The sequence below is a fragment of the Tachyglossus aculeatus genome, chromosome Y4 (genome assembly GCF_015852505.1).
Source record: "Tachyglossus aculeatus isolate mTacAcu1 chromosome Y4, mTacAcu1.pri, whole genome shotgun sequence".
Lineage (NCBI taxonomy): Eukaryota > Metazoa > Chordata > Mammalia > Monotremata > Tachyglossidae > Tachyglossus > Tachyglossus aculeatus.
In genome coordinates, this window is record NC_052096.1 from 3,248,524 (window position 1) to 3,263,291 (window position 14,768).

The window sequence follows — 14,768 nt, forward strand, 5'->3', positions numbered from 1 at the left end:
AGCCAAGCTCTAACCATTAGGCCACACTTCTTCTCAGAGAAGCAGCGTGGCTCAGTGGAAAAGAGCCCGGGCTTTGGAGTCAGAGGTCATGGGTTCAAATCCCAGCTCTGCCAATTGTCAGCTGTGTGACTTTGGGCAAGTTACTTCACTTCTCTGGGCCTCAGTTCCCTCATCTGTAAAATGGGGATGAAGACTGTGAACCCCCTGTGGGCCAACCTGATCACCTTGTAACCTCCCCAGCGCTTAGAACAGTGCTTTGCACATAGTAAGCGCTTCATAAATGCCATTATTATTATTATTATTATTACTATCATTAGTAGTAGTAGTTCAGTGCTCTGCCTAGAGTAAGCGCTTAACAAATAGCCAGTTATTCTCATTTTTAATCAGAGTCCTCCACAGAGCAAGCACTCAACAGTCCTTAGAGCGCTGCAGAGTAAGCATTTAAAAAAGAGCACAATTCTTACCATTAGTAGTCAGTGCTCTGCACAGAGTAAGCGCTTATAACTAATACCACAATTCTAAATATCAAGAATTAAAGTGTTAAGATTACAATTATAGAATTAAAATAATTATAGAATTAAAATATTAATAACTAAGTAGTAGAACAGTGCTTGACACATATTAAGTGCTTAATAAATACCAGAATTATCATTGTGTGTAGGAGTAGAGTGCTCCTCACAGAGTAAGGGCTTTACAAATATCCAGTTCTTCTTATTTTTGGAGAAGCAGCAGGGTGTAGTGGATAGACCACAGCCCTGGGAGTCAGAAGGTCAAGGGTTCGAATCCCAGCTCCGGCACTTATCTTCTTATCCGCTGTGTGACCTTGGGTGAGTCGCTTCACTTCTCTGTGCCTCATTTACCCCATCTGGAAAATGGGGCTTGAGACGGTGAGCCCTCTGTGGGACAGGAATTTGTGTCCAATCCGATTTGATTGCATCCCCCCCAGCGCTTAGAACAGTGCTCCGGCGCTTAGAACAGTGCTTGGCACATAGTAAGCACTTAACAAAGACCATAATTATTATTATTGTTATCATTAAGAAATATGATTTTTGTTCTATGTAGTAGTAATGCGTACTCTGCAGAATAAGCATGCAACAAAAACCACAACTCTTATCATTAGTAGCACTCCGTGCATAGCACTGAACTAAGCGCTTATAACTCATACCGCAATTCCCATCATTAGTAGTAGAACAGTGCTTGACACATATTAAGTGATTAATAAATACCATAAATATCGTTATTAATAGTTGTAGAGTGCTCCCCACAGAGTAAAGGCTTAGCAAAGATCCAGTTATTCTTGTGATTAGTACAACGCTCTGCCCAGAGTTAAGCATCTAAGACATATCCAATTGTGAGTAGTAGTAGTAGTAGTAATATTAGTAGTATTAGTACTAGTAGTATTAGTAATATTAGTAGTATTATTTCCCTGCCCAGAGAAAACACTTCACAAAAACCACAATTCTTGTCTTCATTCATTCATCCAATCGTATTTATTGGTCGCTTACTGTGTGCAGAGCGCTGTACTAAGCGCTTGGGAAGTACGAGTTGGCAACATATAGAGACGGTCCCTACCCAACAACGGGCTCACAGTCATCAGTTGTAGAGTGCTCTGCACAGAGTAAGTGCTTAACAAATACATAGCATGGCTCAATCAATCAATCAATCGTATTTATTGAGCACTTACTGTGTGCAGAGCACTGTACTAAGCGCTTGGGAAGTCCAAGTTGGCAACATATAGAGACAGTCCCTACCCAACAGTGGGCTCACGGTCTAGAAGGGGGAGACAGAGAACAAAACCTCAATGCTCAATGGAAAGAGCCCGGGCTTGGGAGTCAGAGGTCATGGGTTCAAATTCCGCCTCTGCCAATTGTCAGCTGTGTGACTTTGGGCAAGTCACTTGACTTCTCTGGGCCTCGGTTACCTCCTCTGTAAAATGGGGATGAAGACCGTGAGCCCCACGGGGGACAATCTGATCACCTTGTATCCTCCCCAGGGCTTAGAACAGTGCTAGGCACATAGTAAGTGCTTAACAAATGCCATTATCATTATTATTATTATTATTACATGGTTATTAGTGGTTATAGTAGTAGTAATAGAGCACTTAGCATAAGAGTAAGTTCTCAATTAATATTAATCACGTTTAAGTGCTTACGCTAAGCCCAGCACTGTACTAAGCGCTCAGGTGGTTACAAGATCATCCTGCCCTACATGGGACTCACAGTCCAAAAAAGAGGGGGAACAGGTGTTGAATCCCCCATTGTACAAAGGAGGAAACAAAGGCACAAAGACATTAAGATTAATGTCTAATTAGCATTAGAGAAGCAGCGTGGCTCAATGGAAAGAGCCCGGGCTTGGGAGTCAGAGGTCGTGGATTCAAATCCCGGCTCCGCCAGTTGTCAGCTGTGTGACTTTGGGCAAGTCACTTCACTTCTCTGGGCCTCAGTTACCTCATCTGTAAAATGGGGATTAGGACTGTGAGCCCCAAGTGGGACAACCCGATCACCTTGTATCCTCCCCAGCGCTTAGAACAGCGCTTTGCACATAGTAAGCGCTTAACAAATGCCATCACTATTATTATTATTATTAACTAATGGTATTTATCAAGTAGTAATAGTATTTATTAAGCATTGGGGAAGAATACACAGTTGGGTATGTTTGGTTTTGTTCTCCGTCTCCCCCTTTGAGACTGTGAGCCCACTGTTGGGTAGGGACTGTCTGTAGATTTTGCCAACTTGTACTTCCCAAGCGCTTAGTACAGTGCTCTGAACACAGTAAGCACTCAATAAATACGATTGATTGATTGATTGTGGGAATAAGACACATTCCCTGTCACTAGTGAAACAGGCTCACAGGGTTTTTTTTTTTCAGTGGTGTTTGTTAAGCGCTTAGGCACTTACTAAGCGCTGGGGTAGATCCAAGCGCCTCAGGTTAGACAGTCCAAGTCCCACACGGGGCTCACGGTCTTCATCCCCATTTTACAGATCAGGTAACCGAGACCCAGAGCAGTGAAATGATTTGCCCAAGGTCCCACAGCAAACCAGTGGAGGAGGTAGGATGAGAATTCAAATCCTCTGACTCGCAGGCCTGGAAATATTCCACTGGTCCGCGTCGCTCCTTGATCCATCGATAAATTGATGGAGTGCCTCTCTTCCAAAAGATCCCCAGGGCAAGTCCGGCTTCCTGTTGATCCTCTCGATCAGTCAATCAATGGTATTTGATTGATTGAGAAGCAGCGTGTAATAATAATGACGGCATTTATTAAGCGCTTACTATATGCAAAGCACTGTTCTAAGCGCTGGGAAGTTGACAAGGTGATCAGGTTGTCCCACGTGGGGCTCACAGTCTTCATCCCCATTTTCCAGATGAGGGAACTGAGGCCCAGAGAAGTGAAGTGACTTGCCCAAAGTCACACAGCTGACAAGTGGCGGAGGCGGGATTTGAACCCATGACCTCTGGCTCCAGAGCCCGTGATCTTTCCACTGGGCCACGCTGCTTCCCTAATGTACTAATGGATAGAGCCCGGGCCTTGGAATCAGGACCTGGGTTCTAATCCTGGCTCCGCCACTTGTCTGCTGTGTGACCTTGGGCAAGTCCCTTCACTTCTCCGGGCCTCAATTCCCTCATTTGTAAAATGGACTTTAAGACAATGATCCCCTCCACCTTGGGACGGGGACAGAAGCAGCGTGGCTCAGTGGAAAGAGCACGAGCCTTGGAGCCAGAGGTCATGGGTTCTAATCCCGGCTCCGCCACTTGTCTGCCGTGTGATCTTGGGCAAGTCCCTTCACTTCTCTGGGCCTCAATTCCCTCATCTGTAAAATGGACATTAAGACAATGATCCCCTCCACCTTGGGACGGGGACAGAAGCAGCGTGGCTCAGTGGAAAGAGCACGAGCCTTGGAGCCAGAGGTCATGGGTTCTAATCACGGCTCCGCCACTTGTCAGCTGGGTGACTTTGGGCAAGTCACTCACCTTCTCTGGGCCTCAGTTACCTCATCTGTAAAATGGGGATTAAAACCGTGAGCCCCACGTGGGACATCCTGATCACCTTGTATCCCCCCCCCAGCACTTAGAACACTGCTTTGCATGTAGTAAGTGCTTAACAAATGCCATCATTATTATTATTATCAGCTTGTATCTACCTCAGTGCTTGACTCCCAGTAAGCACTTAACAAATACCAACATCGTTATTGTCATTATTATTTATACAGCGCCTCCCCTGTGCAGAGCACTAGATTAATAATAATAATGATGGCATTTATTAAGCGCTTACTATGTGCAAAGCACTGTTCTAAGCGCTGGGGAGGTTACAACGTGATCAGGCTGTCCCACGGGGACTCACAGTCTTAGTCCCCATTTTACAGATGAGGTAACTGAGGCCCAGAGAAGTTAAGTGACTTGCCCAAAGTCCCACAGCTGACAATTGGCGGAGCGGGGATTTGAACCCATGACCTGTGACTCCAAAGTCCGTGCTTTTTCCACTGAGCCACGCTGCTTCTCATCAAGATTAAGCGCTTGAAAGAGTCCAGTACAATGGAGTTGGGAGACCTGTTCCCTGTCCACAGTCAGTGCTATTTATTGAACGCCTCCAATGTGCAGAGGACTAGACAAAGTGCTTGGGAGAGTCCAATATAAGGGAGTAGGGAGACCTGTTCCCTGCCTTCAGTCAGTGGTACTTTTTGAGCGCTTCCCATGTGCAGCGCACTGTACTGAGTGCTCGGGAGAGTCCAACAGAACGGAGTCGGTGGGACACGTTCCCTGCCCTCGACGAGCTTCCATTTTAGAGGAGACAGACACAGTGGTGGCAGTCGCTCCCCTCTGGAGAGCCCGGGGACCAAATATCCCTCCGGCTGAGCCCCCGAGGGGAACACGGGGGGACCCCGGGAGGGAGACGTCGAGACCCCGCTACCTGATGGACCCCCCCTGGCCTCCCCGCAGGACTCATGATCCGGCCCAAGACGGACAACCTGGACGTGGTGGTGAACGTCAGTGACACGGAGAGCTGGGATCGCTATGTGCAGACGCTCCACAAGTTCCTGGAGCGTGAGTAGGCCTGCTGAGAGCTCACCTCCTCCAGGAGGCCTTCCCAGACTGAGCCCCTTCCTTCCTCTCCCCCTCGTCCCCCTCTCCATCCCCCCGCCTTACCTCCTTCCCTTCCCCACAGCACCTGTATATATGTATATATGTTTGTACATATTTATTACTCTATTTATTTTACTTGTACATATCTATTCTATTTATTTTATTTTGTTAGTATGTTTGGTTTTGTCTCCCCCTTTTAGACTGTGAGCCCACTGTTGGGTAGGGACTGTCTCTATATGTTGCCAACTTGTACTTCCCAAGTGCTTGGTACAGTGCTCTGCACACAGTAAGCGCTCAATAAATATGATTGATGATGATGAGTAGGCCTGGGGATGGGGGGCAGGGAGGGACACGGCCACTGTCATCGTCAACGGTATTCATTGAGCGCACACTGTGTGAAGAGCAATGGACTAAGTGCTTGGGAGAGGACGACAGAGTGGGTAGACTCACTACCTGCCCACGGCGAGCTTACAGCCTTCCATCAGTCAACCAATCAATGGTGTTCAGTGAGCGCTTACTGTGTGCAGACCGCTGGACTGAGCGCTTGGGAGAGGGCAACAGAGTTGGCAGATACGTCCCCTGTCCACGACGAGCTTACCTTCTAAAGGGGGAGGCAGTCGTGAATAGAAATAGAGCGTTTATTTTTTAAGATCTGGACGTAAGGGCTGTGGGGTTGAAGGTGGGGCAGATATCGAATACCCAGAAGTCACAGATCCAAGTGCATGGACGACGCAGAAGGGAGAGAGAGCAGGGGAAAAGAGGGCTTAATCGGGGAAGGCTTCTTGGAGGAGATGTGCCCTTAATAAGGCTTTGAAGGTGTGGAGAGTGGGCGTCTGGAGGGAGAGGGGGTTTCAGGCCAGAGGAGGAGGGCGAGGTAGATGAGATTGGGATGTAGTGAGTAATCATCGATGCAGGAGTTGGGGCCTGGATCTTCAGGGAGAGGGGGCCCGGGAGGCAGGACGCCTGGGTCCCCACAGCTTCCTCCCCCTCCGCCCCCGCAGCCTACAACGATTCCCTGCAGGCTCAAAAGAACGCCTTATGCCAGCCGGGCCGATACCACGAGCAGCCGGACCACGGGGTCCTCAACTACCCGAAACGGGCCTGCCGGTTCAACCGGACCCAGCTGGGGGACTGCTCCGGCCTCGGGGACTCCACGCACTACGGCTACAACACCGGACAGCCCTGCGTCTTCATCAAGATGAACCGAGTACGGCCGGGGCGAGGGGCCGGGGGCGGCGGGGGTGGAGGGGCCGGAGAGGGGACCCTTGCCCGCCGGGTGACCTTGGGCGAGTCGCTTCATCATCATCATCATCATCATCAATCGTATTTATTGAGCGCTTACTATGTGCAGAGCACTGGACTAAGCGCTTGGGAAATACAAGTTGGCAACACATCATCATCATCATCATCAATTGTATTTATTGAGCGCTTACTATGTGCAGAGCACTGTACTAACGCTTGGGAAGTACAAATTGGCAACACACAGAGACAGTCCTTGCCCAACAGTGGGCTCACAGTCTAAAAGGGGGAGACAGAGAACAAAACCAAACGTACTAGCAAAATAAAATAAATAGAATAGATATGTACAAGTAAAATAAATAGAGTAATAAATATGTACAAACATATATACATAAATACAGGTGGTGTGGGGAAGGGAAGGAGGTAAGATGGGGGGATGGAGAGGGGGGCGAGGGGGAGAGGAAGGAAGGGGCTCAGTCTTCTCTGGGCCTCAGTTCTGCCATCTGGAGAGTGGGGAGTCCAATCCCTGCTCTCCCTCTGATTTAGATTGGGAGCCCCATGCGGGACCTGATGAGCTCGTATCTTCCCTAGCTCTTAGAACAGCGCTTGGCATCATCAATCGTATTTATTGAGCGCTTACTGTGTGCAGAGCACTAGACTAAGCACTTGGGAAGTCCAAGTTGGCAACATATAGAGACAGTCCCTACCCAACAGTGGGCTCACAGTCTAAAAGGGGGAGACAGAGAACAAAACCAAACATACTAACAAAATAAAATAAAATAAAATAATTAAAACACTTAAATGCCAATTATTATTTATTATTATTATTATCCTGGATCCATCCCTTTCCTATTGCGTGACCTTGGGCAAGTCACTTCACTTCTCTGGGCCTCATCGGCAAAATGGGGATTCAGTCAATCAATCAATCAGTCGTATTTATTGAGCGCTTACTGTGTGCAGAGCACTGGACTAAGAGCTTGGGAAGTACAAGTTGGCAACATAGAAAGACAGTCCCTACCCAACAGTGGGCTCACAGTTTAAAAGAAACATCTGTTGCATTGGTCGGGAATCGAACCCGGGCCTCCTGCGTGGCAGGCAAGAATTCTACCACTGAACCACCAATGCTCACGTGCAATACCTGTTCTCCTTCCTACTAAGACTGCTAGCCTGACGATCTTGTATCTACCCCTGTGCTGAGAATACTGCTTAGCACATAGTAAGCGCTTAACAAATACCACTTTATTATTATTATTTTTATCCTGGTTTCACCCCTTGCCCGCTGGGTGACCTTGGGCAAGTCGCTTCACTTCTTTCTGCCTTAGTTCCCTCCTCTGTCCAATGGGGATGAAATACCTGTTCCCTCTTAGACTGGAAGCCCCCTGTGGGATGGGGACTGGGTCCGACCTGATTACCTTGTCTTCCCCCAGCGTTTAGTACAATGCTAGGCACGCTGTGAGCGCCTAATATTGCAATTTATTCTTATTAGGTCATCAACTTCTACGCCGGCGCCAATCAGAGCATGAACGTCACGTGTGCTGGGAAGGTGAGATTCCATCCACCCCTGCCTGCTCCCAAGCTCTCTCAGTCGGTGGGATTTATTGAGCGCTTCCTGTGTGCTGAGCACCAGACTAAGCACTTGGGAGAGCGCAATACGACGGAATCGGTAGATGTGTTCCGAGCGGACGGTCTGCAATCCCTCCCCTCCACGTCTTCTGGTCACTCACACTCTTTCCTTCCCTCCCACTGGGTCCAGAGACCCCGGAACAGCCGGGACAAGGGGGTAAGAGGATTCCCACGGTTCGGATCGATACAGACGCCCCACTTTTCTCTAGACACCCCCAAACCCTCCCCGCTAGCCTCACCCCTCTCTTTTCCCCCAACCTTGTTCCTCCACTAGGCCAGCCGAGTTTTTGAAGCATCCATCCCAAATTCCTTCCGCACTTAGAAGCAGTGCGGCCTAGTGGGTAGAGTCCAGGCCCGGGAGTCTGAAGGACCTGGGTTCTAATCCTGCCTTTGCCACTTGTCTGCTGTGTGACCTTGGGCGAGTCGCTTCACTTCTCTGGTCCTCGGTTCCCTCCTGTGTAAAATGGGGATGAACACTATGAGCCCCAGGTGGGACAAGGGCTTTATCTAACCTGATTAGCTTGTATCTACCCCAGTGCTTAGTACAGCACCTGGCGCACAATAAGTGCTTACCGAATACCATAAAAAAACCCCCTCAGCCCTGCACCCCATTTTACTCCAGAATCCCGTTTCCTTTCTACCTCCTGGGAAGCACTGTGTCCTAGTAGAATCAATCAATCAGTGCTGTCAACTTGTACTTCCCAAGCGCTTAGTACAGTGCTCTGCACACAGGAAGCGCTCAATAAATCCGATTGATTGATTGCTGTTTACTGAGCACTTCCTGTGTGCGGAGCACTGGACTAGGCGGTGGGAAAGGACAAAACTCCGGAGTTGGAAGATATACGTTCCCTGCCCACGACAAGCTTCCAGTCTAGAGGAGACAGATGTTAATTTAAATAATTTCCACAGGCTGGAAAGTCAGAGGACCTGAGTTCTAGTTCCGCTTCCACCACTTGTCTGCTGTGTGGGCTTGGGCAAGTCGCTGCTCTGTGCCTCAGTTTCTTCCTCTATAAAATGGGGATTTAGTCCTCCTCCCTCCTACTACGAGCCCAATGTGGGACAGGGACTGGGTCCCGCCTGATTACCTTGTATCTCTCCCAGCGCTTAGTACAGTGCTGGGCATGAAGCACTTAACAAATTACCATTAAAAAACCCATCTGCTGTGAGACCTTGGGCAAGTCATTTCACTTCTGGGTCTCTGTTCCCTCATCTGTAAAATGGAGAGTCAGGACCCGTTCTCTCTCCCTCTTAGTTCCTGTCCCACAAGGGGCTTACGATCTGTGCCCATCTTGTCCTTAGCCCAGTGCTTGGCACATAGTAAGCGCTAAACAAATGTTCCGATTCTGATTATTATCCCCATCCATCCACCCACTCCTCATCTCTCCGTTCTCTTTTCGGCTTTGCGCACGGCAGACACCGGTCCAAGAGGAAGGGGTAAGAGCCCCCCACTAGCAGGAAGAGGGACAGAATCAGGAAGTCCAGCGAGTGCTCTGGACCGCCCTTCAATCAATCAATCGTATTTATTGAGCGCTTACTGTGTGCAGAGCACTGTACTAAGCTCTTGGGAAGTACAATTTGGCAACATATAGAGACAGTCTTTACCCAACAGTGGGCTCACAGTCTAGAAGGGGGAGACAGAGAACAAAACCAAACATATTAACAAAATAAAATAAATAGAAAAGATATGTACAAGTAAAATAGAGTAATAAATATGTACAAACATATATACATATATACAGGTGCTGTGGGGAAGGGAAGGAGGCAAGGTGGGGGGGATGGAGAGGGGAAGGAGGGGGAGAGGAAAGAGGGGGCTCTGTCTGGGAAGGCCTCATGGAGGAGGTGAGCTCTCAGTAGGGCCTTGAAGGAAGAGAGCTAGCTTGGTGGATGTGTGGAGGGAGGGCATTCCAGGCCAGGGGGATGACGTGGGCTGGGGGTCGACGGCAGGACAGGCGAGAACGAGGCCTAACGGTGAGGAGATTAGCGGCGGAGGAGCAGAGGGTGCGGGCTGGGCTGGAGAAGGAGAGAAGGGAGGTGAGGTAGGAGGGGGCGAGGTGACGGACAGCCTTGAAGCCCAGGGTGAGGAGTTTCTGCCTGATGTGTAGGTCGATTGGTAGCCACTGGAGATTTTTGAGGAGGGGAGTAACATGCCCAGAGCGTTTCTGGACAAAGACAGTCCGGGCAGCGGCGCGAAGTATGGATTGAAGGGGGGAGAGACAGGAGGATGGGAGATCGGAGAGGAGGCTGATACGGTAGTCCAGACGGGATAGGATGAGAGCTTGAACGAGCAGGGTAGCGGTTTGGATGGAGAGGAAAGGGCGGATCTTGACAATGTTGTGGAGTTGAGACCGGCAGGTTTTGGTGACGGCTTGGATGTGAGGGGTGAACGAGAGAGCGGAGTAGAAGATGACACCAAGGTTGCGGGCTTGTGAGACGGGAAGGATAGTAGTGCCGTCAACGGTGATGGGAAAGTCGGGGAGAGGGCAGGGTTTGGGAGGGAAGACGAGGAGTTCAGTCTTGGACGTGTTTTAGGTAGCCGGACCCTTGGGCCTCCCCATCTCTCTAACCCCCTTCTCCCCGGCCACCCCCATCTTCCCCTACAGCGGGATGAGGACGAAGACAATCTGGGAAAATTTGTCATGTTCCCAGCCAACGGCCACATCGATCTCATGTACTTCCCCTACTACGGCAAGCGTTTCCACGTGAGTGTCGCGGGCAAGGTGGGGGGGTGGGCAGGCTGGCCGGGGGTGGGGGTGGGAGGGGTGGTCGTGGGAGGCCGGCCCCATCACCTCCGTCCCCCGCCTCAGGTGAACTACACCCAGCCCCTGGTGGCCGTCAAGTTTCTCAACGTGACGCCCAACGTGGAGGTGAACGTGGAGTGTCGCGTCAACGCTGCCAACATCGCCACCGACGACGAGAGGGACAAGTTCGCCGGCCGCGTCGCCTTCAAGCTCCAGATCAATAAGACCTGAGTCCTCCCCATCCCTACCCTTCCTTCCCCCCTTCCCCCGCCCCGGCCCTCCCTGGGGCAACCCCGCCATCTCTGTCCCCTCCGTCTCCCTCCCCCTCAACCCCTCCCAAACCTGCCTGCCTTCCTGGAATGCCTTTCCCTGTCCTCTTCCCGACAAAGGTATTTTTTATAACCGATCCAACTCACTCCGTCCCCTCCCTTGAGCTGGGTGGGCGGTGGCCATTTTGTTTTTGGGTGGCCATCTTGGCTGGCCGGGGAGGGTCACCTGGGCTTCCTGTTTTTGCGCGTGTTCGCCCCCCGCTTTCCCAACCCTCTTTTCTCCTTTCTGTTCCCTCTGTCCCTGCGAGACTTTGTAGTGTGTGGCTGCTCTTTGTGTCTCCTGTTGCCACCTTGGTTCTTGGCTTCTGTCTGTGGGGACTCCTCGGGGGTCCCCCCCACCCCCTCCGCCATTCCTCAAGGACTCAATCTCCTCTTCCCTCTTTCCCTGATTTTCCAGGGGTGGTGGCCTCCTGCCCGTCCCGGAATCCTCCTCTTCCACCCCAAATCGGGCAACGGCTTCCCACCCGTCCACCACTGCCAGCTCCCCTCTTGCCCTGGTGGATCTGGAGTGGGTGGCCATCTTTTAGACTGTTGGGTAGGGACTGTCTCTATATGTTGCCAACTTGTACTTCCCAAGCGCTTAGTACAGTGCTCTGCACACAGTAAGCGCTCAATAAATACAATTGATTGATTGATTAGAAGCCCAAGGCCACCCTCTGGTCCAGGTCCTCCATGTCTGGCTAGGGGCCATCTAGGGGCTGGAAAAATGGCCTTTTCCAAACGGCCACGTTGGGAGTCCCTTTTGAGTCTTCCCCCTCGTGTCTTTCTCCTGGCTTCCAGAAGGAACCCTCCCTTCGGCCCCTACTCCTGGTTGCCACCACCCTGCTCGGTGCCCATTGTGGGTCCCCTTGGTGGCCCCCATTTTTTTTTAGGCGGCCTTTTTGGATGCTCTAAGGTCTTTCTCAAAAGGGACCTTTCCGGCTTTTCATTAGCAAAATTCACCAATTCTCCCTCCAATTCTTCCTCCCCAGTTCCCCAGCTCCCCAGCTCAATTTAATACTTTGAATTCTTCCCCCATCCAACATCCTCTAGACCGTGCTCGTCGTGGGCAAGGAACGTGTCCACCAACACTGGTGGACAGTAAGCACTGGTGGACGGTAAGCACTCAAGAAGTACCTTTGATGATGATGAGCTGGGAGGTGAGGAGTTTTGTCCAGGTCCAGCCCGCTCCCACCACACCCTCCCCCACGCCTCCCCCCCAAATCTTTTTTTAACCCTTTAACCACCCCCTAGTGTGGTACAGAGGGGGCTTTGGGCCCCTGTTTGGATATTTTTTAATCGCAGAATTGTTTTTAACTCTTCCCCACCCCCGTTTTCGTCCCTGGTTTTATCTCCTCATTCCTCCGTCCCCCTTCCCACTCCCTCCCCATCGGCAGACAAACCCGCTCCCCTCCCCTATTCTTCTTCTGTCCCCCCCTGCATATACTTTTCTCCCCTTGGCTTCCTTTGCCTCTCTGCCCCTCTTCCTTTCCCGCCTCCCGACCTCCCCAGGGTTCTCTCTGCAGAGTTATTTAATGCCTGTGTCCGATCTACTGTAAAAGACAAAAGTACGATAAGACGAGAGATATATATATAAATATATATATTACACACACGCTACTGCCTTCTTGCTGTTGCTTAGCTAGGTGAGGGCCAACAAGCTCCCCACCAACACCACCTCGATCTTCCCATATGAGGCCCGAGCCCCTCGTTGTTCATTCATCCATTCAGTCGTATTTACTGGGTGCAGAGCACTGGACTAAGCGCTTGGGATTACAAGTTGGCAACATATAGAGACAGTCCCTACCCGACAGTGGGCTCACGGACCTCTGTGCCATCTGCTCTTCCCCGTGTGAGGCCTTAGGGCCAAACCGGGGGTGGGCAGGACCGGGCCCCCTCTCTCCCCATCCCCCCAGCCAGCCCTGGCACGGACCGGGGAACAGGCCGGCCTGGCTTATAGTCCATAAGTGGGTGGGGGGCCAGACCCTGGAGCCCCTCCCTCGGCCCACAGTCCCTTGAAAGGTTTTTCCTGGCAGAGTTTAAAGCCTCGATTCATTCAATCGCCTGGCACGGAGCCCCGAGGCCCGTTGCTGCCAATGCCCGCCCCCCCACCAGCTCTACGCTTTCACCTCAACCGCCCCCCATCAGGGACCTCGGCCCTCCCCTAGACTTTGCCCCCCTCGTCCCACGCTTAGAACAGTGTTTTGCACATAGTAAGCACTTAATAAATGCCATCATTATTATTATCCCACCCTCTTTCCCTCAGGGCTTGCCTCCCACCCCGACTTTGCCCCTCCGCCAACCGCATTCATTTATTCAGTCGTATTTAGTGAGTGCTTACTGTGTGCAGTGCATTGTACTAAGCGCTTGGGAAAGTACACTACAGCAACAGAGACAGTCCCTGCCCACAAGGAATTCACAGTCTAGAGGCGGGGAGGGGCTCGGGCCTCCCTCAGACTTCGCCCCTCTCCCCACCTGCCTCCCCAGGGCTCAGTTTCCCCCAGACTTCGGCCCCCCATCTCACCTGCCTCCCTTTGGGGGTTCGCCCCAACCCCCAACTTCTCCCCCGGATCCTACCCGCCCCCTCATCCCATCCCGGAGAAGCAGCATGGCTTAATAATAATAATGGCATTTATTAAGCGCTTACTATGTGCAAAGCACGGTTCTAAGCGCTGAGGAGGTTACAGGGTGATCAGGTTGTCCCAGAGGGAGCTCACCATCTTAATCCCCATTTTACAGATGAGGTAACTGAGGCACAGAGAAGTTAAGTGACTTGCCCAAAGTCACACAGCTGACAGTTGGCGGAACCGGGATTCGAACCCATGAACTGACTCCAAAGCCTGCGCTCTTTCCACTGAGCCACAATGCTTACTGACAAGAGGCAGGGTTTGGGAGTCAGAGGCCGTGGGTTCTAATCCCGGCTCTGCCACTTGGGAGCTGGGTGACCTTGAACACTTCACTTCCCTTCTCCGTGCCTCAGTTCCCTCATCTGTCAAATGAGGATGAAGCCTGTGAGCCCCACGTGGGACAACCTGATCACCTCGTACTCCCCCAGCGCTCAGAACAGCGCTTGGCACAGGGTAAGCGCTTAACTAAAGCCATGATTATTATCCGCCTCCCTTTAGGAGCTCGCTCCCCTCTCCCACCCCCAGGATTGGGCTCGTTGGCCGCCCACTTGGGCCTCATGGCCCCATCCCCCTCAGCCGGGAGGTCCCCGGGCCGCGGCAGATGGGAGCCCGCGCGGCCGCTCGGCTTTGCTAAATCGGACTTTCAAATCTCATAATCCTCTGCGAGAGAGGGAGAGATGAGGGGCGGCCACACGACGCCTTCTGCGGCTGGCCCGGCCCTGGAGGCCGGGATGCCAGGGTCTCCCCTTTGGCCCGAGGCCCGGGGCTGGCCGCCGGCGGGGAGCCCTGGGAGTCCCGTGAATGGAGCCGGGGTGGCCGGCCTCATTGTCATGCAGGGCACCGACTGACCCAGTCCCCGGCCTTTGTTCCAAGCCCGGAACCTGGGGGTCCGGGCCCGGGCCGCTCTCCTCTCACAGGCCCACTTTGGGCCTCGCTCCCTCCCGGCTGACCCCGTTTGCAGTCCCCTCAGCACCTGCTCCCCTCTGAAGGCCCAGGATCCCTATCCAATTCTTCTCCTCCATCCTCCCCTCCTCTCCATCCATCCTCCTCCCTCACACGTGGTCCATCCATCCATCCATCTCCTTCACACGTGGTCCATCCATCCTCCCCCCCCCCCCCCACGTAGTCACAGCCGCCCCCTTGTGGAACATCCG

At 51.9% G+C, this 14,768-nt stretch overlaps 1 protein-coding gene and 1 non-coding gene across 2 annotated transcripts in view; one reads left to right on the forward strand and one right to left on the reverse strand.

Annotated features, from left to right (window-relative positions):
- LOC119947212 (sex hormone-binding globulin-like) overlaps window positions 1-12,603 on the forward strand; it is a 58,122-nt gene extending 45,519 nt beyond the window's left edge. The window contains exons 9-13 of the mRNA XM_038768810.1: window positions 4,936-5,040; window positions 6,081-6,286; window positions 7,805-7,861; window positions 10,542-10,640; window positions 10,746-12,603. Of these exons, the coding sequence (XP_038624738.1) occupies window positions 4,936-5,040; window positions 6,081-6,286; window positions 7,805-7,861; window positions 10,542-10,640; window positions 10,746-10,910 (632 nt within the window). The 3' untranslated portion in view covers window positions 10,911-12,603. The remainder of the gene's footprint in view (window positions 1-4,935; window positions 5,041-6,080; window positions 6,287-7,804; window positions 7,862-10,541; window positions 10,641-10,745) is intronic.
- TRNAG-GCC lies at window positions 7,373-7,443 on the reverse strand. The gene has a single exon. It is a non-coding gene; the product is annotated as a tRNA-Gly (tRNA).
- Window positions 12,604-14,768: the final 2,165 nt, after the last annotated feature.